This window comes from Silurus aristotelis (assembly GCF_946808225.1).
Source record: "Silurus aristotelis genome assembly, chromosome: 7".
NCBI classification, from domain to species: Eukaryota; Metazoa; Chordata; class Actinopteri; order Siluriformes; family Siluridae; genus Silurus; species Silurus aristotelis.
The window spans coordinates 25,566,705-25,590,181 of NC_139580.1; the positions used below are offsets into that span (position 1 = coordinate 25,566,705).

The 23,477-nt window shown below is 38.6% G+C and overlaps 1 protein-coding gene across 2 annotated transcripts; it reads right to left on the reverse strand.

Moving 5' to 3' along the window:
• Positions 1 to 466: 466 nt before the first annotated feature.
• myo5c (myosin VC) lies at positions 467 to 21,712 on the reverse strand. 2 transcript variants are annotated; one of them, XM_083546098.1, is made up of 41 exons: positions 21,412 to 21,712; positions 20,138 to 20,248; positions 18,175 to 18,343; positions 17,390 to 17,534; positions 16,891 to 17,047; positions 16,645 to 16,788; positions 16,152 to 16,233; positions 15,908 to 16,015; positions 15,680 to 15,786; positions 14,083 to 14,348; positions 13,446 to 13,527; positions 13,198 to 13,338; positions 12,983 to 13,105; positions 12,794 to 12,877; positions 12,403 to 12,537; positions 11,580 to 11,677; positions 11,415 to 11,501; positions 11,144 to 11,255; positions 8,995 to 9,206; positions 8,751 to 8,916; positions 8,467 to 8,613; positions 8,155 to 8,319; positions 7,815 to 7,908; positions 7,662 to 7,725; positions 7,384 to 7,558; positions 7,171 to 7,264; positions 6,834 to 6,897; positions 6,506 to 6,586; positions 5,260 to 5,440; positions 5,057 to 5,150; positions 4,905 to 4,968; positions 4,655 to 4,823; positions 4,294 to 4,378; positions 4,114 to 4,212; positions 3,278 to 3,432; positions 2,135 to 2,224; positions 1,907 to 2,057; positions 1,518 to 1,821; positions 1,029 to 1,203; positions 855 to 935; positions 467 to 729 (listed from the first exon to the last, which is right to left on the reverse strand). In XM_083546098.1, exons 1-41 carry the CDS (start codon positions 21,436 to 21,438, stop codon positions 577 to 579), a joined length of 5,241 nt encoding a protein of 1,746 aa, XP_083402224.1. In that variant the 5' UTR covers positions 21,439 to 21,712; the 3' UTR covers positions 467 to 576. The 2 variants fall into 2 exon arrangements, with proteins under 2 accessions (XP_083402224.1, XP_083402223.1); XM_083546097.1 differs by having other exon boundaries at positions 7,378 to 7,558.
• Positions 21,713 to 23,477: the final 1,765 nt, after the last annotated feature.

The window sequence follows — 23,477 nt, forward strand, 5'->3', positions numbered from 1 at the left end:
CTCCCAAACACAATTTGTAGGATGTTTTTCGATGTTGGAGCATGAAATTTTCCCTTCGCTTGAACTAGGAGACCCAAACCTGTTCCAGCATGACAATGCCTCTGTGCCCAAAGGAAACTCCATGAAGATATGCTTTACATTGGTTGGAGTAGAAGATCTCCTTCTATAGAGCTCTGACCTCAACCCTACTGAACACCTTTGGGATGAATGTGAATGTAACTGGCTTTCTGACCTCACCTACATCAGTACCTGACTTTACTAACACCCTTGTGTCTTCACAAATCTCCAAAAGCACACTCCAAAATCTAGTAGAACATCTTCCCAGAAGAGTTACAAATTGGCAGTAACTGCGGAATGTGATGCTTAAAAAGCACATACCATACATATGACCATATCGGCAAACCTGTGTGTGTGTGTGTGTGTTATATATATATATATTTTTTTATTTTTATTTTAAAGAACATAATGAATGCCCAAAATTTTATTGTGCGATTCATAAAAAGGAATTAGTTCCTAAAAAGCATGTTAAAGCAAATGTTATTATCCAGTGATGAAGAAGCAGTCCAAGGTCAGGGCTCATATGAGAGTGACAAAGCTCAGGTGAAGGCTGTTGGGCACCTGCAGGAGCTCCAGTGCTTGTGTGGATGAACAGAAAGGAAAAGTAACCTGAAAGCGGTACTGTGCGTCCATCATCAGTTGAGCTGAGCCCTCACGCTCCTGAAGCAGTGCCTGTTACAAAGCAGAATCCCAGTCCTGATTATCATGAATTCTACTTTGAACTTTGAACAAAATGAAACACTGTTGCGAAAAAAAAACATGAACGATACATGATCAGTCGAACAGTCCAAACTTGCCTGAACTTTCCGCACAAAAGACGGCGCAACTCGTTTTTCGAAGTCGTCGATAGGAGTGTACGAGTTGAGGATCTTCACAATCTGAAAAGGCACGGTCAGAAAAAAAAAATTGAGTACGTGTCAGCACACTGAAAATGGCACAAGAAAGGAGGAATGTGAGGACATCTGTTACACCTGAACTGGTGAGAGCTCGTGGCATCTCTGCTGGATCTCCGCTGCATCGTCGTCCGTGGTTTTGTTCACCTGCAGGAGCCATGCAGCCTGGGACAGTGGGCCTAGAGTCTCCATAATATTGTAGCCCTGAAGGCCTTTATCCCTCAGCCACTCTTCCAGGTAACTGATATTACACCTGTTAGGGGTTGGAGATGATTCTAAGTTAAAACAGGTAGTTCTCGAGATTCTACGTGCGATTATGGCTTTATGAAGATCTAAAAGCAGGTTAGGTCAAAATGGCATCTGAACACTATCCCACAGAGGCACTGCATAATAAACAGGTATTGTCTAATTGTAGTGAAATAAATGAAATTATCAAGAAAAATCAAGAAAACATACTAATAGTTAATATTCCCTTCTCGTTTTCTGTATTCTGTAATGTCAGCATGACGAAAAATATTTCTCACAGTCGTCCCATACAGTTCTTATCTCCTTCCCAATCCCTCTCACCTGATCTGCATGCCCTTGCGGCAGGAGCAGAGGTCCTTGCGCAGAAGGATGCTGTTGAGTGAGGTGGCTCCGATTAGGTAGAAGAGCTGGCGGAGAGCCTGACCCTGCAGCTGCGGATCCATGCCCTGCTGTGCCATACAGCTGTGGTAGTCACTCAGAAGCTGTAGGATGGAAGAAACGCTGTAGTTCTGGCCCTCGCTCTCTATAAATCCATCTCCCAGCATGCTGTTGGAGCGCTTACGGAAACCCGTGGGCTTCATGCTTGAGATGCCCTGCAGACTTTCATGCTCCAGCATACCAGGGACTGGAGAGGGACAGAGAGGTGTTAACATGACTGAAAAAAAAAACAGGTCTCAGGTCAGTGAAAAGCAAAACAACCTTCAACTTACCAATCATAGGGAACAGAGCATCCTCCATCACATTGAGAAACTGGTCATGGATGTGAATGGCAAGATCGCTGAACACCTGTCTGTATTCGGACAGGTCAAAGTTTTGCAGGCAGTTTTTGTTCTGTCGTGGTGTATTGTGCTTTATAAACTCCTATCGAAGAAACATTGAGAGTTTAGCTTTCTTCTAACAATGTTTTTAAGGGGCCTTATGATAGTTATTATACTCACTTCTTCTCCGCTGTACTGTTTGAGGCAGTTGAGTAGGTAGAACGTGTTGGAGAGCCAAAAGGACAAAACCTCAAAGTTTTCCTGATGGTCCTTCAAAAAAGACAAGCAAGCTGATAACATCAACATGTCCACTACTACTTCCATTGTTCATGCTATTGTATTACACAGTCTTTTCTAGTGTCCTTCATACTTAAAGTCAGTATTCATAAAAGAAAAATGTTGTATAAATATTATAGTACTTATTATCTTTTGAAAAACTGGAACTTAAAGTTTAAAACTCATACGCTTCATTTTAGTTTTTTTAACCTCTGTTCCCTTCACCTAAAAAGTCTGCCCCAATCTTTCATTCCTAGGTACACCTTCTACCACTTCATCCAACTCACTCCAGAATTTTTGCTTCTCCTCCATCTCACAACCCACTTGTGGAGCATAAGCACTGATGACATTTATCAGCACCACTTCAACTTCCAGCTTCACGTTCATCACTCTATCAAAAACTCTCTTCCCCTCCACTACACTCTTACTGTACTCTTCCTTCAGGATCACCCCTACACTATTTCTCAACCAATGTTCCAGGTATTACTCTCTTTCCACTTGGTCTCCTGAACAAACAACATATCTACCTTTCTCCTCTCCATCATATCAGCTACCTGTCTCCTTTTACCAGTCATAGTACCAACATTTAAACTGCCCACCTTAACTTCCACTCTCCTACACTTCTCCTTTAATTTAAGTCCTCTAATAAAAGCTGTTGTCTGAATTTCAGTAATCCCCCACTTTACCGCGATTCGAATCTGGCGCCCCCGGTTTATCGCGGAATTGCATTTGCCACATAACTAATTTGTTTTGCTGATTTTCCCGGTCTCTTGCGATAGACCAAAAAACGTATAGAGTTTATGGAGTTTTTATGGAGTTTTATGTTGAAATAATGACATTTATTACAATGAAGTAAAATGTCAATACAGTACAGTATACATAAAATAGCATTTTTGGGGTGGGGTCCGTTTATCACGGTTTTACGTTTATGATGGGCGGTTTTGGAACGTAACCACCGCGATAAACGGGGGATTACTGTAATCTGTTTCTAAAAATAATACTTCTGGAAGGCACTGTATGAGCTAATGGGCATTCAGGAGTTCTTACCATGGTGACCTGTTTAATTCCACTGAGGATGGCTTGCATGAGGGACTTCAGCTTCTCTCCGTCATTGAGATAGTCAGAATGCCGAACGCACATGAAGAGCAGATAGGATGCCAACCCAGGGATCATATTCACCACCACTCCTCTTGGTTTCAGCTCTGTAGATCACACATGTTCTTTGCTTTATATAGAGTAATAAGTGGACACAACAATGAAAACTTGCAGCATTATGTGTGTATTTTATTTGCCAAAACGTTGTTTCAAAATCAGCCTTGGAATTCCGCCATACGAATATATTTTTCATTATTCTGCTTTTCATCTCCACTGTACTCAACAGTTCTTAGCCAAAATCGTTTGCATTTTTGCTTTCTTCAAACATAAATCCTAAATATATTAAATGTGGTGAAAAATGACTATAATACCAAATACTAGCCTTGCTATGTATTCCAGATTTGAAAGGCTCAAAGACATCAACACTGCGCTCATTTAAATCTTCTGACTATTTGTATGGCCGTTATTCGAGAAATTTTGCAACTATCTTGTAATCTGTCACAATCAGTGAGCTATGGGCAACAATTTTCTGACACTTCTGTGACTTTTGCGACTGTTTCAAATTCCGAGAAAATGTAATGCTACTGCCTCCAAACACATCCTACATAATTGTGCGCTTTCAACTTTGGACGGCTTGGAGAGAAACCACACACTGTTGGAAAACGCCATGCATCTCAAAACATTTATTTATGTAGTGTTGGGTAAACTTCAGGACATCCAGCTGATACATGCTACCAATGCAGGTAAATTTGACCCACATACAGACTGCAATAAGACGTGGAACATACCAAGTATTAACGCCCGTACAAGCCTGCCTTCATCCTCTTTCCTGTACTCCAGCATGCCAAGGTATTCTTTCGGAATAACTGGTCCAGCTTTTTCATTGACTGTTGAGAAAAGAGCTTATACATTATAATAAATGTTAACCCAGATCAGTAGATCACAGAAAGCCAGACTCTGCAGCTTACCTTTTCCTGGTGCCTGAAGAGCTTTGATTTGGTCCTGAAGCCTCTTTATGGTTCTGTCTTTTGTATCTAATTGCTCTTCAAACTCCTGTGAACCAAATTGATATATATGCTTATGAAAAAAAAAATATATATATATATTTATATATTATAAATATATATTATATTTATATATTTTTATTATTTATTTAATTTATTCATGAATAATATTATATGTATTAATTATTTGTGCAGCCTTGTGCTGCCATCTGTTGGCGTGTTCAAAAACTAATCTCAAAACTTTTTGATACCACCTCGTATGGTCTAAATCTGACCACTAGTAAGATTAGCTGTGCAAAGATGACAGAAATACACAAACACACACCATGTTCTCAGCTGTAAGACGTGAGGTCTCCTGTCTGAGTTTGTTTTTGGTTTCGTTGTCCGTTTGCTGATGTCTCTTAAGTTGCTCTATGGTCTCCTCAAACTCCTCTAACCTCTCGTCCATGTTCTCCCTTTCCCTCTCACTTTCCCTGTTCCTCTCCTCCAAAAGCCTGTGTGTAGAAAATCTCACACATTACATACTCACAGAACATGCATTCAGGATAGAAAAAAAATGAAAACATGGTAGGTACCTTCTCTGTGAGCTTTCCTCCTCAAGCTTATGCTGAAGCTCATTGGATACCTTTATATTATTTTCTGGCAAACAAATCGAAATAAGTAAGTAAATAAAACGACAGGTAATCCTGACTCAAATGCAGAAGTGGTTTGATTGTAAAGATCTCACCAGTCATCTCATGTTGTTGTTCCTCTAGTTGTGTTTCCAGCTCTTGTCTGTGACGCTGTAACTCCGTTACCTGTTGCTTCAGTTCGGGGATCACCTACATACAACACGGACATCTTCAACACGAGCACTTTTCCAAATACGCTTAAATGTTCATACAATAAGAAATATTTATATTCTTCACCCTAGTGTTTGATATACAGTACCATGTTTTCCGCAGTGAGCCGGGCCACCTCCTGACCAAAGCTGTGGTTGACATCGCTCTTCTCTTGAAAGAGGGTTTGCAGCTGATGGTTCTCTTTAGTCAGGTGATCGTTTTTGAAAACCAGTGCCTCCAGCTTACTTTCGTTGATTTCCCGTTGTTCCCGTAAGTGAGCCTCCACAAGCCTAAGCAAGAAAAAAAAAAAGTTTAAGAAACAATACATATCCATTCATGAATGTATTCTATTATAAAACGCTTTACTGTGTTTACACTAATAGTAAAAGTCGACCCTTTCCTACAAAAACTGGGCATTAGACATTAAAACACAGTCAAACCCAAAATATAATGCACACAGGTATGTGTGTGAGAGGTTGGAAGAACTGGAGAAATCCCAGATATACAGAGGGAGAACATGAGTAGTGAGGTGGCAACCCTAACTGCTGCACCAGGCTGCCATATTTGTGAACGTATATTTACTGTAGCACTACTCTTAAATTAATTCTATCTACCAGATCTGTTGACAGTACAGAAAACCTGCTGCGACACAGTAATAAAGACATAAAAATAATAAGAATAGAAATATAAAAATAGAAGACAGATTTTAGGCAAATATATTTTTATATGAAATAAATTTTTGTATAACAAATTATTATTTCAAGTTCCTTCTAAAAACATGACATCATAGAAAAGTGTCTCAGTTTCCTTCTGATTCTGTATGGCTTTCCTTACTGAAAGTAACCCTAATTAACGTATTGTAAAAATTGTATCGTCATATTCTTAAACGTCTGAGTGTTAAAGTTCATTCATCATTCGTTCATTCATTTTCTCCCGCTTATCCATAATTCGGGTCGCAGGGGCAGCAGTCTAATCAGGCCCCCGCCTTCGACTGCTGCCCAATCCTCACAGCACCGTCCCTTACGGTCTCTCCTGCAGGTGGTGAGCCCACGGGAAGGCGGCCCCACGTCACGCCGACATCACGGACCTTAATATTTCCCTCGTAAGGGACCCCCGGAGCATAGAGGGTTAAGGGCCTTGCTCAAGGACCCAAGAGTGGCAGCCTGGCGATACCGGGGCTTGAACCCCAGACCTTCCGATCGGCAACCCAGCGCCTTAACCGCTGGAGCCACCACTCCCCCTTATATGAATTTATGTTATTTAATACTGAATTGTAATATTTTTTTATAATTTTTTTGTGTTGCACCTGTTGATGCCACGTCAAGATTAGTTTTGAAAACGCTTTGTGCACCAACCTGGTGGCGTTCTGCAGCCCATTAAATGCAAACTGTAGATCTTTGTCATCATCAGCGGCTTCTGTGGTCTCTTTTGTGAACCTTCAATAAAAACCAACTGTTAATATGTGTGAATGATGATAAACGTAATCTTTATTTGGCTTGAATTGTTAGGAGGAAAGTTAAAAATCATGGACTGAACTTTAAGATTTTTATAAATACACTTCTCAAGGCCTATTGAATAAGATGCGAAAAAAATTAAAAACTTCGCACGACTGGCTTTATTTCATATTTAGTTTATAATTTCGAAGACAGGTGTATTAATATCATATCAAAGGTTTATCAGGACCTGTTAATGGTCTCCTCTTCCTTTGTGTCACCCAGAAGTTGCCTAGCGATCATGTTCATTTTTGCTGAAAAAAGAAGAAAACAAAAAATGTTGCCTTTTTTGTAACTGGTCAATTTCTGATTTTGCTGCCATACTCAAGCATACATTTTATACACTTATACCGCGGTACTGGTCCGTAATTCTGTGCTGAAACTGATGAGCACTGAACAAGTATATATATATATAAAATGCAATAAAAAGCATTACACTACACATTCTCTGTATAAATAAAATTGGTATGTAAAACATTTAATTTGATTTTGATCATATTTGATTTACTGTACGCATCAGATTGTACCTCTGGTCTGCTCAGTTTGCTCCCTCAACTTTCTGTCTGCTTCAGTTTTTTCATTCTGGAGGCTGTGAATCTCCCTATGTAACTCTGGGATCACCTACACAGATGAGAATAAATATCCACACAAGATAAAAAAAAAAAAAAGAAAAGAAAGGATTCGCTTGATAATTGCAACACTTACAGACTTCTTTCGTTAGCAACAGAGTTTACCCTGACATGTTTGGTGAGCTGACCAAGCTGCTCCTGGAGCTCTTGGTTGATCTGGGTGTCCTCCTCAGCCTTAGCCTGTAGGTGGATCTTGGCTTCTCTCAGCTTGCGATTCTCGTTCTTTAGCACCTCAATTTCTTTATCCAAATCCTCCTTCTGCAGCTCACTGCTGTGTTCTGCGACTCTGGCAATCCATAGTGAAATTATTATTTTTTTTAGTAACAGAACCTATATAGAATTAAAGGGGTGAGTAACATGATGTAGCATGTAAATGTGCTCGTTTTTACTTTCGTAGCCTCTCTTCTCTCTCTAGGTCCTCTAAGAGCTTTTTCTTCAGTTCTTCAAAATGGTCTGGGGGAGAGGGGACACATTTTGGTCTCTGAGTTTTGAGTGGAAAATAGATTTTTATTATGAATTAATGTCGTTCTAAGATGCAAAACCTGTCATTTGTTGTATGGAATCTTTGAGTTTCGCCTGGAGAGCCTGATTCTCCAGCTTGGCTTTATCCCTTTCGGTTTGAAGCTGAGAAATCACCTTATGGATTATATATATATATATATATATATATATATATATATATATATATATATATATATATATATATATGGTTATATATGGTTAGTATGGTATATAACTCATCACATTTACTGATTTATGTATCTTTGGTTTTCATTAAACAGTGCATGTTCTGAATGATGTATAATGCATAGAATTAAAGAGAGTTTCATACAGAGACTCATACAGACAATATTCAGCATACATATTGTGTTGATGTCCTACCTGACTGGTTTCCTCTTTCCTCTTCTTTTCTCTCTCCTCCATAGATAGCTTCTCATTGGCTGCTTTGCTGAGCTCCACCTCCAGGGACTGCACCTTTTCCAATCCCTGAGCATGTGCGTTGGCAAGACTGGTCAGTCTCTCCATTAACCCACGGTTCTCTTTACTCTGAAAAAGAAGAAAAATCAGCTGAATCATAGAATCACAGATTTATCCAATTTATACACTATTCATAGGTTAATTTCATATCCAAAAACAGTAATTAATGAGAATAAAATTTTGCAGGTGTAGTTTTGCAAATGCTTTTGAGCTCACTTGTTCCTCCAATTTCTTGCGCAGCTGCTGGACCCGGTAAGAGAGCTGCACGTTTATGACGAGTCGCCTTATGGTCTGGAAGCGGCGCCGTACCAGCCAGGCCCGAGCGTACTTCTGTATTACCAGAGCCGTATGCTCCTCCACCATCTACATGAGTGATAAACACACACACACACACACACACACACACACACACACACACACACACACACACACACACACTATTTAAATATTTCTAAACATTGCTTTTAACATTTCATAAAAATTGGACTTTCATAACAAACCTTTCTGTAGCGCTTGCGTGCAATGCACCCCCTGGTATATGCCTGAATGGTGACTGTAGCCACCAGGATGAGCTGGTAAAGCCGACGTACAAGATAGCCACGACAATGCTTCTGAATGACCAAAGCTGCCCAGGCCTGCTTCAGAGCTGCTGCTGTAACCATGCGCCTAGAAAAAAACACATCACACTTACTACTGCACAACTGAACAAACACCGAAGTTCAGGTATCTGACTAGATCACTCACCTGATCTGCCTCTTGCCACGGATGTACTGCTGGATGATGATGGCGGCTTGTCTCATGCGCAGATACCTGCGTCTCTGAGTCCAGCCCCTCACATGTTTCTGAATGGTCACACACGCAGTGCGCAGATAATCCAAACGCAGCTTCTCTAGATACGCCACCTGTCCTGCCCGGAAGAAGATTTTGGTCCGTCCAAACTTATACTGATTAGAGTCCTGTTGTATTGAAAAGATCAGTGTCAGACATTTTGACTTTATATGTTTTATTTAAAAAAATATACAGTACAGACCAAAAGTTTGGACACACCTTCTCAAAGAGTTTTCTTTATTTTCATGACTATGAAAATTGTAGAGTCACACTGAAGGCATCAAAACTATGAATTAACACATGTGGAATTATATACATAACAAAAAAGTGAACTGAAAATATGTCATATTGTAGGTTCTTCAAAGTAGCCACCTTTTGCTTAGATTACTGCTTTGCACACTCTTGGCATTCTCTTGATGCCTACTTTGAAGAACCTACAATATGACATATTTTCAGTTCACTTTTTTGTTATGTATATAATTCCACATGTGTTAATTCATAGTTTTGATGCCTTCAGTGTGACCCTACAATTTTCATAGTCATGAAAATAAAGAAAACTCTTTGAATAAGCAGGTGTGTCCAAACTTTTGGTCTGTACTGTATATATTTTTTATTTTAACAAATGTAACACAAGAACTAATTTTTTATTAACTCAGAGCTGCATTTCAAGTTACAAATAAATTGTTAATTGTTACTGTAGTTAAGTCACATTTTTATTTGGGGAGACTTTTATTTTAACCTCACTACATTTCAAGTCAAATATCTTTATTTTTACTCCACTACCTTGTGCAAAATCAAACTCCTTTTTATTTATGAGTGGATAAAAACATAATTGGTCGAGCACAAGGCAAGCTGCCAATCAGGGTAAAGCACGTCCCCGGTTTTCAACTTGTTTTGATTGCCGCTTGTTGTATCTACTTAACACCAACATACAGTTGGGCGTCAGTTCACCTCCTGATTCTGACTTGCCACAACACCTGTGGCCTTATTTGCGTGATGTTTTTGAAGTAGATGAAAAGAAGGTTTTGGGGGTTTAAGATCATTTTAATAGATATGTTTGATCTATCAGTCTATCAATAGATTTGGTGTTCTGAGTTGATTAAGTAAGAGCCTTGTGACAAAAAGGATAATAGGAACGTTATAGCCACAATAAATCATAGTACTTTGGATACTTAAGTAAAAAAAACTTCAGGACTTTTACTCAAGTGGAAGTTAATAGGGGCACTTTTACTTCGACTGTTGCAATATTTGACCTAGTGTATCACTGATTTCATTTAAGTACATGCTTTGTGTACATCGTTTATCACTGGTGAGGATTTAATCCTAAAACTCTGCACATCTGCATTCAGATGTAACTGTAGAAATGTGAATAAATGGACCATGGAATAAATTGTTTGCTCCATTAAAATGAGCTGCAGTAAAAGTCCAACAGTCTGATTTAATTACAGTATCTCACGTTTAACATTCTGGATGTTTTTGGGCAACTCAAAAAACTGAAAAGAATAGTAATATTAATTGATCCATTAGAGGAGTCGGTATCTTAACTAGAGACATTTCTTGTATGGCTCCAGCCAACTACGAACTGCTGGTCATGTTGCATCGCAGGGTAGCATGATGTGATTACCAAAGGAGAAAAAGTATGCCATCTCTTCCACCCACAGTACCATTTTTGCTCTTTAGACTACTGGGCACGAATAACTGGGACACAATAAGGGTTCCAGCTTGAGCTTTACTGAGAAGCTCATTGTATTACATTTAACAACAAATGGAAAGAATGTGGTTTGGATCTTTGGTCTGTATTTTCTATCGACTTTCTTCAGGTTTTGTTTGGCAGTGCTGGTCTGCACACAGTTTAAGACAAAATAGCACCCATACTACATGGATAACAGAATTTGTATGGTGAATCCATTTAAAATGTGTTAAACCCGAACCTGAATATGCACAAGTTACCTGAAAAAAGTTCAACAAATGAAAAACAGAAATGCTTCTGGATATAAAGTTCATAGCATTTATGAGTTTATGAGTAATGAATAAAGGGTGTTAGTGTACATGAAGCATTGCCTACATGTATGAGCCTCTGCAGCACTGTTTTACACGTTTGCTTCTTCTCTCCCAATCTGAGCTCTGCCTGGCTCATTAGAATACTGTAACGGCTGTAGAACTCAATGTAGGTCCACCTGCAAAAGCAACAAGTCCCAATTCAAATTCACTGCACACTTGAGAGTATCAGATACCTGCAACTGGACAGTAAAGTGCATATATTTCATTCCATTTTAATATCATGTTTCCGATTTTCACCAAAACCAAGACTCCCCCCCCAAGCATCTGATGTTTACCTAGACGGGTAGCTCTGAGCACTAATTCGAACAGTTTCTAGTACTCCACAAGCCCGCAACTGCTGGACCACACGCTTTGAATCGTATCTGTGGACATGCACATTGGAACCATGAACAAAGGAATAAAATGATAAATAAAGGTATATATAAGTTGGAATTACTCACTCAAAGGGCAGCTTCTGTTCATTAGGCTTAATGCAGCGGACGTAATGCGGTGTAGTTGCATTGAGAGTTTCCATTAACAGATACAATGAAATGCGAAACTGAAATAATTATCAGAAAAAGAGAAAACCAGACAGAGTAAATAAAAAAATGTAAAAACAAAAACAAAGAAGAGGAAAACAGAAAGTAATACGATTTTGTTCAAATTAAAATGGCTGTCAGTTTTTAAAGCATTATACGAGGTGGCATCAAAAAGTTTCGAGTTTAATTTTGTAACACGCCAACAGATGGCAGCACAAGGCTGCACGCACAGTCACAGGGAGCACCGGCCTTTATAAGTCAGTGTGCCGAAAAGACAACGTCCTGTATACTTCTGAGCTGTGCAACTGGTGCTATTCTGACCACGCCTGCGATTTCATCATTTCAACTGGATGCTTCATGACGACAAAGAACGCCGTCACCGAGCTCTCCTCACACGTGAGTTTTTCGCCGGACACAACATAAATTTACTTTCGGACCCACCCTACTTTTCAGAATCTCTCCCTCATCCCGAAGATGACGAAAAAGATCCAGCGCAAGGTGCTCGACACGTTTCGAAAAAAAGACTTCCAGGACACGTTCCAGAAGTGGCAGGAACACTGGGAGCGCTGTATTGCTGTGCAACGGGACTGTTTTGAAGGTGATTGTGTGTAAACCTAGATAAATAAAGTACTTTCTTGTAAACAAAACAAGTCACCAAACCTTTTGATACCACCTCGTATATTACAGTGAAGGATGCTAGATTTTATCGAAAAAGATTGCAATGTTGACCCGTTTAAATGTGCACCTTATCTCCTACGGTGCTTCTAAGTTGCTTATTGGCCGGTTTGACTCCAGGTCGTGCTGCTTTCACTTTGACACGCTTCGTTGTAAGCACAGAACTTTGATCCTCTTCATTAAAGAAACCTGCCAAGAGAGGAAACTGACAACAAAAGGTTTCAAAGATGTACGTGACTGTAAATAAATATAAATCTGAGACGAAGGAAAAGTCAGATGATAATGAATCGTCCTATTATTTTGGGTTTAACGTATAAAAAAAAAACAGTTTTTGCTGAATGCATGAGGTCTTTGGTACAAAATTGTGCAAAACTGCTCTATCAAACACAAAATAAAAAAAAAATCATAATAATTCTAATTATTAAATACACATATAGTCTAGGGCAAGTAACCGTTTGTACCTTGCTGGCTCTCATTATGTCCACCAGCTCTTCGTAAAGGGTGTCTCTATTCTTCTCAAGGAAACCTTTACACTGATATTCTACCTGGAAATTAAAAAGTGGATTTAAATCACATTTTCATCAACTCTGACAAATAAATGTATCACCTGTAGCATCAGCAGAAACCAGAGATGCAGAATGTCCTCTCACCCTGTCTGCAAAGTGATGGATCACGAACGCCTCATTGGATAGACGAGGTTTCTCAAACATAGGCTTTGAGCTCAAATAATTATAGAGCTTTTGCAGCCAGTTGTTATCAGTACCCTGAGGAAACTGTAGAGCAAACAGAACGCTGACGTCAAACAATGGAATATTAAAAACACAAATTCGTATTCAATTGCTGTAGACAGATTCTATTTTCTCACCAGACACTCCTCATCCAGCAAGTCCAGGATGCCCATTTTGGCTTCAATAAGATCGATGACTGGTTGGTTGTCATAGAAATCAATCAGCGTCCAGGGGATGTCCTCCTTCATGTACTCCTCTTGCTCTAGTTTAAACACGTGCTAACAGGAAGTAACCAGACAGGAAGGAAGAGTTGGTCAGTCTGATCCCTAATTTAGTTAACAACCTGATGGAAGATAAAAAAAAAAAAAAAAACTAGGGAACCTACCAAGTTAAACTGTTGCTGTAGTTTTTCATTGGCATAGTTGATGCAAAACTGCTCAAAACTATTTATATCGAAAGTTTCAAATCTGTAATATCCCAAAAGACAAAGTTACTTTAGAAAAGAATCTATTTCATCAAGCGTTGATAGTAAAGTCTAATACATACAAATAAGACCTTATTATTTAGAAAAATACACTAAACCAGTGGTTCCCAAACTGGGGGCCGTGGCCCCCCGGGGGGCCACCAGATGTCGCAAGGGGGCCGCATAGAAATTCTAGAATCTAGATAATAATTATATCAATTCTACCAGCACACCACACTGAAACATCACTAAAACCTCCGTTGACATACTAGTGCACAGAACGGTTAGCCAGGACTCTTGAAAATTTTAACTTTTTTATTTAGAAGATGTAGTGTCTCAACTGAGAAGGTTGATACATAAGAGCCTTGCGTGAAAAAAAAAATGTGCAAATATTTGACGACTCGTACGTAGGATTTTCTCCAGAGAAAAAAAAAAGAATACATCAAGCAGGGGGCCACACAAGGATTCACCATACACAAGGGCGCCCCCTGCTGAAACGTTTGAGAACCACTGCACTAAACCAATCCACACTGTAAAAAAAAAAAAAACTTTATCTTGCCCATAGATATCCAGCACTCCAATAAAAGAGTGTGGTTTTCCAGGCACACGCAGGGCCTTGTTAATCCTGTGGATGATGCAATCGAAGAGGTAAGAATAAAGATGCTTGGCCAGTGCATCGCGAGCATTTATTGCACGATCCCTTGGCTGCGGTTTGATCACGGTCTCAGATGCCAGGAGGATGCGCCGAGAACATAACCAGCGACACACGTCTTCTCCTCTGACTTCGAGCAGATCGCAGAACACTGCCAGGTGCGAGTCAGTCGACTGGAAAATAAAGAACTTTACTGCTACTTTTGTGATGATTTTCTATCATAATCAATAGAAGCAATACAATTATTGCAAACCCAATTCCAAAATAGTTGGGAAATTGTGAAAACTGACTTATTGAAGTATTATTTAAATTAGGTTAATTGACAACAGGTAAGTAAGATGATTGTGTATAAATAGTGCATCTTAGAGAGATAAGAGTTTCACAGAAGTAAAGTAAAAGACTGTGTCTACAAGCTGTAGAACCCTTTCAGAATAATGTCTGTATTGAATAATGAATATCTCATAATTTACAGTGCATGATAATAAACAAAAGTTTCCAAGAATCTGAAGAAATCTCTGTGAACAAGGGACAAGGGTGGGGGGAAAAAATCTATATTAGATGCAGGTGATCTTCGGGCACTCAGGTGGCACTGCATTTTAAACAGTCAGGATTCTGTAATGGAGATCATTGCATGGGTTCACTAACACCTCCAGAAATCATTAGCCGTGTCATCCGCAAATGCAGGTTCAATCTCTATCATGCGAAGAAGGAGGCATGCCAGAAACGTCCCTATTCTCTCTTAAAGCTCATTCAAAATGTACTGAGGCAAAGTGGAAAACTGTTCTGTGGTCAGACGATTTAAAATTTGAATTTCTTTTTGGAAACCATGGACACCACATCCTCTGTACTAAAGAGGAGAGGGACAATCTGGCTTGTTATCAGTGCTCAGTTCAAAAAGTGACATCTCTGATGGTATGTAAGTTCATTAGTGCCTGTGAAATGGGCAGCTTGCACATTTGGAAAGTCTCCATCAATGCTGAGGTTTTAGAGCTAATACCTGCATATAACTGCATACTGCATTGATTACAATAGCATGACTTCGTAATAGAAGAGTCCGGATGCTGAACTGGCCTGCCTGCAGTCTAGACCTTTTACCATTTAAAAACATTTGGAGCATCATAAAATGAAAAACACAACAAAGGACACCCAGAACTGTTGAGCAGCTAGAATCTCGTATCAGACACAAATAAGACAACGTTTCTCTCCCAAAACTTCAACAACTGATCTCCTCAGTTCCCATGTATGCAGACAGAAGACATAATGTTAAACAGAGGTAAACGTGACCCTGTCAACTTTTTTTGGTTTTATTGTGAATAGATTATATATTTATGAGTTTTGCAAATCATTACATTTACATGTAATTTATTAATTTTACACGTTTTTATTTACATTTTGCACATTTTCTCAACTTTTGTGGAATTGGGTACATACATGTACATTGTTGTACAAAGATAATTTGAGGTGAAGGATTAATCAGCTATTTCGTAAGCAAAATGTTCCTTACACTGATGGATGACTGGTCTGAGCCAACTGCTCTGATCACCACATTCCCCAAATGCAAAATCGCTGCCACCATCTTGAATACATCACTCTGAAATTCATTCTTCAATCCTACAGAAGAAAAAAGTACAATCCAGTGCTATGCAATACACTTGGAACACATCATTAATCAATAAAGAAACTAAAAATATGAAGTCATGCTACAGATGAGACAAAAGTGTAAAGTTCCTACCCAGTAGATTGAAAGTGCGGCAGGTTTCAGCCATGTCGGCACGATCGTCCACTCCTTGGATTTCCGTCTCCCCTCCCATGCAAGTGTAGTAAAACTTGTCTGCACTCACTTTTGTTAGAAATGAAATAAAAAAAAAAAAATAGATATCTTTTGCATATCATATACACCATAAGCATCATATAAATGAAATGATTTAAAAATGCATATTTAATTGTGCAATGAGATACTTAGCATACACACTCACACAGTCTCAAGCTCTTGAATTGCGGTTGGTCTGCACAAGCACACATCTGATAGAAGATGTGGTAGTTTCTTTCATTCTCTGACTGGAGGTAAAACAAATCATAAAAAAAAATACAAATAACTGACGGTGAAATCCAATATTTATCTATATACTGAATATAAAAGTATCCGAATTGAGAAATTATGAATGACATCATAAGACCTGAACGATGATGCAATGTGGCTAAAGTGGGGCAAAACTATAGACATAGACGTGTGTGTCTTTTTTGAATGGGTCTCAAAATCGTAAACCGAAAATGATCATCTTACCCTGTGCATACTCAGTGGTTACCGCATTGGCCTGCTACACTCCTGTACCTTTGCATTAATAAGTTCATCTAGATAAGAGTATCTGCTGAAAATGTATAATTATCAACTACTTTGATTGTGCTTTCGTGCATTTGTGGTGCAGTAACACTTTAAAACACAAAATAATCTGTCCACAACGTCTTCACCTGAAAAACCACCCTAGACTTCTCTAGAAGGTATGTTCTCATGTTAGCGCCAATGATCTGGTATCTCTGGTCGAAGCTGATTTCACTGTATTTCCCAAATCGGCTGCTGTTGTCATTCCTGGTGGTCTTTGCGTTACCTATTGCCTGCAAATATACAGTAAAAGAGCACAGCATAGTACGTTTTCATCTATTATTAGCTTTATGTAAGAGCGTAAAGTAATTGCTATATAAAATGGACCACAGTACTTCAGTGATGGGGTTCGATGCCAAAACCTTGTCTTCCACCTGAGTGTTTTTGCTCGATTTGCTGACCACTGCGAAGTATCTCATAGCGTAGCGAGCGGACACAGTCTTTCCCGCCCCGGACTCGCCACTGACTATAATGGACTGATTCTTGTTGTTCCTGTATAAAAACATTACAGTATATGCGTTAAAAGAGCAGGCGAGTGTATAAGTTTGCACTGCATCCACGGTTATCTATAAAGAAAATGACATCTACATAAGCAGCATAGCAAAAAGTGTAACAGATCTCACTGAGAATATGAGTCGTTTTATTTAAAAAAAATAATTAATGCACAAGCATTGAAACATTGAATAAAATGTCAGTCATCATCAGAATCCTAAAAACTGGAATGTCGCATTAATACTACAGGATTATTACCATATTTTGATTGGTGATGTTATATATCATGTCTTACGATGCACATATTATTAATATTTACCTGAATGCTGGAATACACTTTACCTTGCCATCTGTTTATAAGCTTCTTCTGCCACAGCAAATATATGAGGATCCAGATCTCCCATGTTCTGGCCAGAATAAGCACGAATGACTGCATCTCCATAAATGGGAAGCTGTTTATACGGATTTATCGCCACTAGGATAATGCCTGAGGTGCAAAAAAACACGGAAAGAGAAGCATGTAAATACGAGGAAAGGGGAATTCCAGAATAACATGAAAATATAAAGATATATGAGGGTTGGGGCCATGAGTGTTTTGTGACACCTTTTGTGACAATTGAAACTAATAATTAGATGATTGGGTGATAGTGTATTAAGCCATTTGAAGTTTTATTCAATGAATTGACTGCTCATTAATAGTAAGAGAGGTTTTGTAAAAAATTTGCATAATTCATTCAAGCTTAAATTTTATTCAGTGGGTTTCCCACATTTCTCTCTCATTTAGATAATATAAAAACCTGTTTTTTCACTTTTACTGTATGGCCTTATAGTACTATACATATAGGATTGTTTTGTTTGTCATTGTATGTGCTGTAACTTAATAGCAAACCTCAGGAACACTAAACACTGCCATTCATTTCCAAGCATTTTTTGGTGAAACACTACCCAAATACCAGCTCCATCATTAATCGTATGTAAACTTCTGAACCACAGCAAAGTCAAACAGCATTTTATTTAGCTCCCTGCCAGGTCCCACAGTAGCCTCTGTGTCTTATCGGCTGTGTAAGATCATAAAACAATTCAACTTCTGGCAACAATGCTCACTCCCAACTTGCTATCTCACCTACCACAGTACGTGTATATGATTTTAGAATCCACAAATCTGACACGCAGGTTGTGCAGCACGGCCGGTTCATGGAGATAGCTCAGAGCGGTTAGGTCATTCTCCCCCACCAGGATATCTGGGTTACGAAGTGGAGGTAACTGACCGTTCACCTCCACCGGGTAATGGATCTCCTGAAGGACAAAAAAAAAAATCAACCAAAAAAATCAGCATCAGCTAATGATATTCTTATATGATTTCTACAGAATCTGTCAGCTACAAAACTTTTTATACTATTTTATAAATATTTAAAACACAAGATGAAACGATTTGTGGAATTCAACACAGTTTCTTTGAAAAGGAGGAAATATAGAGGAAGTGAATGAATAAAGGATGGAAGGAATGAAGACGTTTGATAAAGTATGCTGAAATAAGTAGAACAGTTGAGTAGATCATATCTTTAGAAAATTAAATATTAACTGTAAAACACACACACACACACACACACACACACACACACACACACACACACACACACACACACACACACACACTTACATACACATCTGTATTACCCAAATAGGGCCTAACAAATGAAAACTATTTATTGACTGATTTTAATAAAATTGTATTTAATCAATTTAATTTGTGCCAATTAAATTGATTACTAAATTTGATCAATATAATAAAAAGGGGTATTGCATTAATTTAATTTATTTTATTTCATTTGTATACGATATTATAAAATATAATTTTATATATTATTTAACCAAGCAAGCATTCTATTTTAAATTGTTTGAAAAATGCAAGCTTTCAAATGTTAATGATGATAATAATAAACTTTGTTAATAAAAAAGGAAAAACCAAGCAATTTTGTTTTGCATTTCTAAAAAAACGAGGGAGGTACCGAACCGTGAATTTTGTGTACCGTCACACCCCTAATGTACATATAACATACATATTTATCTGTACTTGTCAATTTTGCACAATTGCTGCTATTTGCACTGCTGGTAGATGCTAAACTGCATTTCAATGTTTGTTGTCATTGCAATGACAATACAGGAAGGAAGTATCTATCTATCTATCTATCTATCTATCTATCTATCTATCTATCTATCTATCTATCTGTCTATCTGTCTGTCTATCTGTCTGTCTGTCTGTCTGTCTGTCTGTCTGTCTGTCTCTTTAAAAACTAATAAAAAGCTGTAAAATGTTAAAGCTTTAATTAGACCTATAGAAATTCACAGACTAAATTTTCGCTATAATAAATAAATGAAATTAATAAAGTAAGTTACACTAACAAATTACATTAAATAAAATACTAATTAAATACAAACTGTACGGCCAAAACTATGTGGGCACCTAACCATCACCCATATGTTTCCTTCACCAAACTGTTGCCACACATAAAAATCACACAACTGGGCAGAACGTCTTTATATGATGCAAATTTTTATTTCTCCTCGCTGGAAGCAAATGCAAGCTCCATGACTGAACACAAACCCCTACAGCCACATTCCAAAACCTAGAGTTTTATATATATCCAATCTGAGCCTTGGATCTAGACCAGGGTTGCCCAATACATCCCTATAAATGTCCAAACAGCTGAGTAACTGGCTGTAAACTTCAAACAACAGGCCGTGAAACACGTAAAAAAGTGTGCTATAATTCCTAGTACACAGAGTTTTAGACTGATGGTATTCTGCAACCTGATGAACCATTGTTGATTTATTCAATGATGTAATGCATGACAGATCATTTCACTACATTGAGGACACCATTAATCCTGGCCAGATCTCCAACTCCATTTGCAAAAATGCATTCCCGAACATGAACACCTTCCACCATGCTTCAATGTTGGCTGTAGACACTCATTACTGCTCTCCAGCCCTTTGGCAAACAACTTTTTTTTTTTTTTTTTGCTTCAGCCAAATATTTCTGACTCATCAGTCCAGATCACCATTTATTTAAATATATGTATTGCTTACAGTTCCATCTTCTAGCTGCAAGTGTAGAGCTGGATCTCCAGGTGTGTAGTCTATCAGGAGCTCAGCTGACTTCCACACCTGCTCCGCATCCGGCACCCATACTCTGTTATACTGAAACACACAAACACACATTTCAGCAACCATTTTAGTAGATCTTCTCAAGGGACAATACTATAGAAATGAAACATGGATATATTTTAGAGTAGTCAAATGCAACTTGTATAGTAGTACAGATTTACTGTCCTCTAAAAAATACTTCAACATACAGCCATTATTATAATAACTGGCAACACCCCCAAAGTGAATTACAGTACATTGGCCAGGGTCATACAGAGGTTTTCCAAGATGGGTTAGTCTGATGAGATTAAGATAAACATGTGTGGATCAGATGGCATCCAGCATGTCTGGTGACGCCCTGGTGAGGGGTACCAAGAAAATTGTGTCTTGCCTACAGTCAAGCATGGTGGTGGTAGCATCATGGTCCGGGGCTGCATGAGTGCTGCTGGTTCTGTGGAGCTGTGGCTCATTGAGGGAAACATGGATTCCGATTTGTAGTGTGACCTTCTGAAGCAGAACATGATGCCCTCCATTTAGAAACTGGGCTGAATGCCAGTTTCCAACATAATAACGACACAAAACACACCACCAAGATCAGGAAGCTGAAAGTGATGGAGTTGCTCCAGACCTGAACCCTATTGAGCATCTATGAGAATCCTCAAGCAGAAAGTGGAGAGGCACCATGTGTCTAACATTCAGCAGCTCTGTGATGTCATTATGGAGAAGTGGAAGAGGATCCCAGCAACAACCTGTGCAGCTCTGGTGAATTCCATGTCCAGGAGGATTAAAGCAGTGCTAGATAACATGTGCTCACACTAAATATTGACAGATTTTTGACATGTTCGATTAGGGTCTACTCACTTGTGTTGCCAGTTATTTTGACAATAATAGCTAATGTTAAGGTATTTGCAGAGGACAGTAAATCTATACTGCTATACAAGCTGCTGGCTAAAATATATAAAGTTTAATCTCTCTAGTATTGGTTTTTCAGAAGATACACTAACCCTCAACAATCCCACAGGTGAACATGGATTTCTACCATATGTTGCACATGGGGCAACTTTTTACTCCAAACGGAAACCCAACACATGCTTTAAGATTTCCTAGGCTTTAATATAAAAGTTTGGTAAAAAGGAAATAAAGATTTGAGAAAGAATAAAGTTTTAATCAGAACTTAACAGTTAAACATAACTGAGGTACTTCCGTTTGAACCCTACCTTGGTGTACAGCTCGGAGAGCGCCATGGCAACAGCCCTCAGTCCCACGGCACTGATTCAGTCATGGGCTTTATGTTGCTGAAAAGTTGTGTAAAGGCTTTAAAATAAACGCTATGTTCAAACGTAAAATGAAGGAACAAGAGACGGTTTTGAGTCTCGGCGTTTTAGAGCAGTTCACTCGGCTGGAAAGCACCTGCTCAGAGGCTCCTCAGCGCCTGCAGGTCCCGTGACGCTGCTTGCTGTAGGGGTGTGTTCATTTACACACGGCCTCGGAAAACAAAAGGAACAGGATCCGTGCTCGTGCAGGACAGAAACTCTCCTCTGACGTCACATTCTTCAAAATGGTGTGTGTGTGTGTGTGTGTGTATTTCTGTCTGTCTGTCTGTCTGTCTGTCTGTGTTTGCGCGCGCGTGTGTGTGTGTCTATCTATCTATCCATTCTAGTGGTTCAAACATTTTTTACTACACTTCATCTATCTATCTATCTATCTATCTATCTATCTATCTATCTATCTATCTGTCTGTCTGTCTGTCTGTCTGTCTGTCTGTCTGTCTGTCTGTCCATTCCAGTGGTTCAATTTTTCTTTTTTTTCTTTTTTTTTACTTCTCCGTTGCTTTGTAGCATTTCTCAGATCAGAAATGAAATTCGCATAACTACTTGTGTGTGTTTCTAGGAGCTGGTGTTGGATCTGTGATGATCACAAATGTTGAGCTATTTTATGAGTTGCTCAGTAGCTCCTAGATTTATAACCATAAAGACTGTGTAGACTGTAGAAAGAACATTATCTATAATCACACACTCCAGTGCTCATGTTAGTTCTCACTCTCCAGTGTTCTGTATTGTTGAAAGATTTATGATCACACTCTTCAAGTCACCCAAATGAGGATGGGTTCCCCTTTTGAGTCTGGTTCCTCTCAAGGTTCTTCCTCATAACATCTAAGGGAGTTTTTCCTTGCCATTGTTGCCACAGCTGCTCATCAGGGATAAATGCACACCATTCACCTTGAATGTTGATTTCTGTAAAGCTGCTTTGAGACAATGTCTGTTGTGAAAATCGCTATAGAAATAAACTTGACTTGACTTGTTCAACCTCCACATCATGTCACTTGTGCACATCATAAAAGCAATTTCTTGTTATTTTGATCAAATTGCAAATGCTTCGGTACATTGATTTATTAGATTGTGTACAACTGTCCGCTCCTCATACACAGTAATCCGAGCTCAGGGTCTGGAAGCTCCAGGAATGTAAATATCCACTACATAACCTATTTTCATCTACTTCCATGTCACCTCCTAGCATCAAGTAGCAACATTCTTCTTCTTTTAAACATAATGTAGAAAAGAGTAAGAGCATGACATCCAGGTAGCATATCACAGTGTAACAATGTTTCCTACATTATCAGTTGTTTATGTTCATGATGATCAATATATATTATAATGTTTTCACCTGAATGAACTTAACCCCCAAAATCATCTTGGCATCAGTTCATTGCACAAGTAATTGAGTACAAATTGGTTAAACCAGTTGTCAGAATCTGCTTAAATTATAATTTTTTTTGTAAATGTGTCTCTCTAAAATAGAAAAAAGTTCCATAAAAATAGGTCAAAGTTGAATCTTATGAACCTTCAATTGTCGAGCGTATACAGAAAGCAAAACACAGAATTACAATTTCTGAAAATGGATGAACAACCACTAAAAGAACGGACACTAGTACAGTACAGTAAAAGTGTGAATCCTGTCCGGTCTCTAGCAATCAATATAAATCAAAAATGCAACCAGATAAATACATTTGTGCTGTTAAAATTCATAGATGCCAAACAGAAAAAATTCAGCCTTGTGCAACTTCAATCATTGTGATCCCTGCTGTAGTATCAAGAAATACTGAAACTGTGCACAGTCATACTGACAACAAGACCAAACCTTTTGACAATCTTGTTTGTAAACAATGACAAAAGGACTTGTCATTCTGATGGGAATAATATGTGTATTGACACATATATTTACTTTTAAGCGATGGACTAAAGACTATAAGAAAATGAAAGGCTTTTGCAATAAATCCATTGTG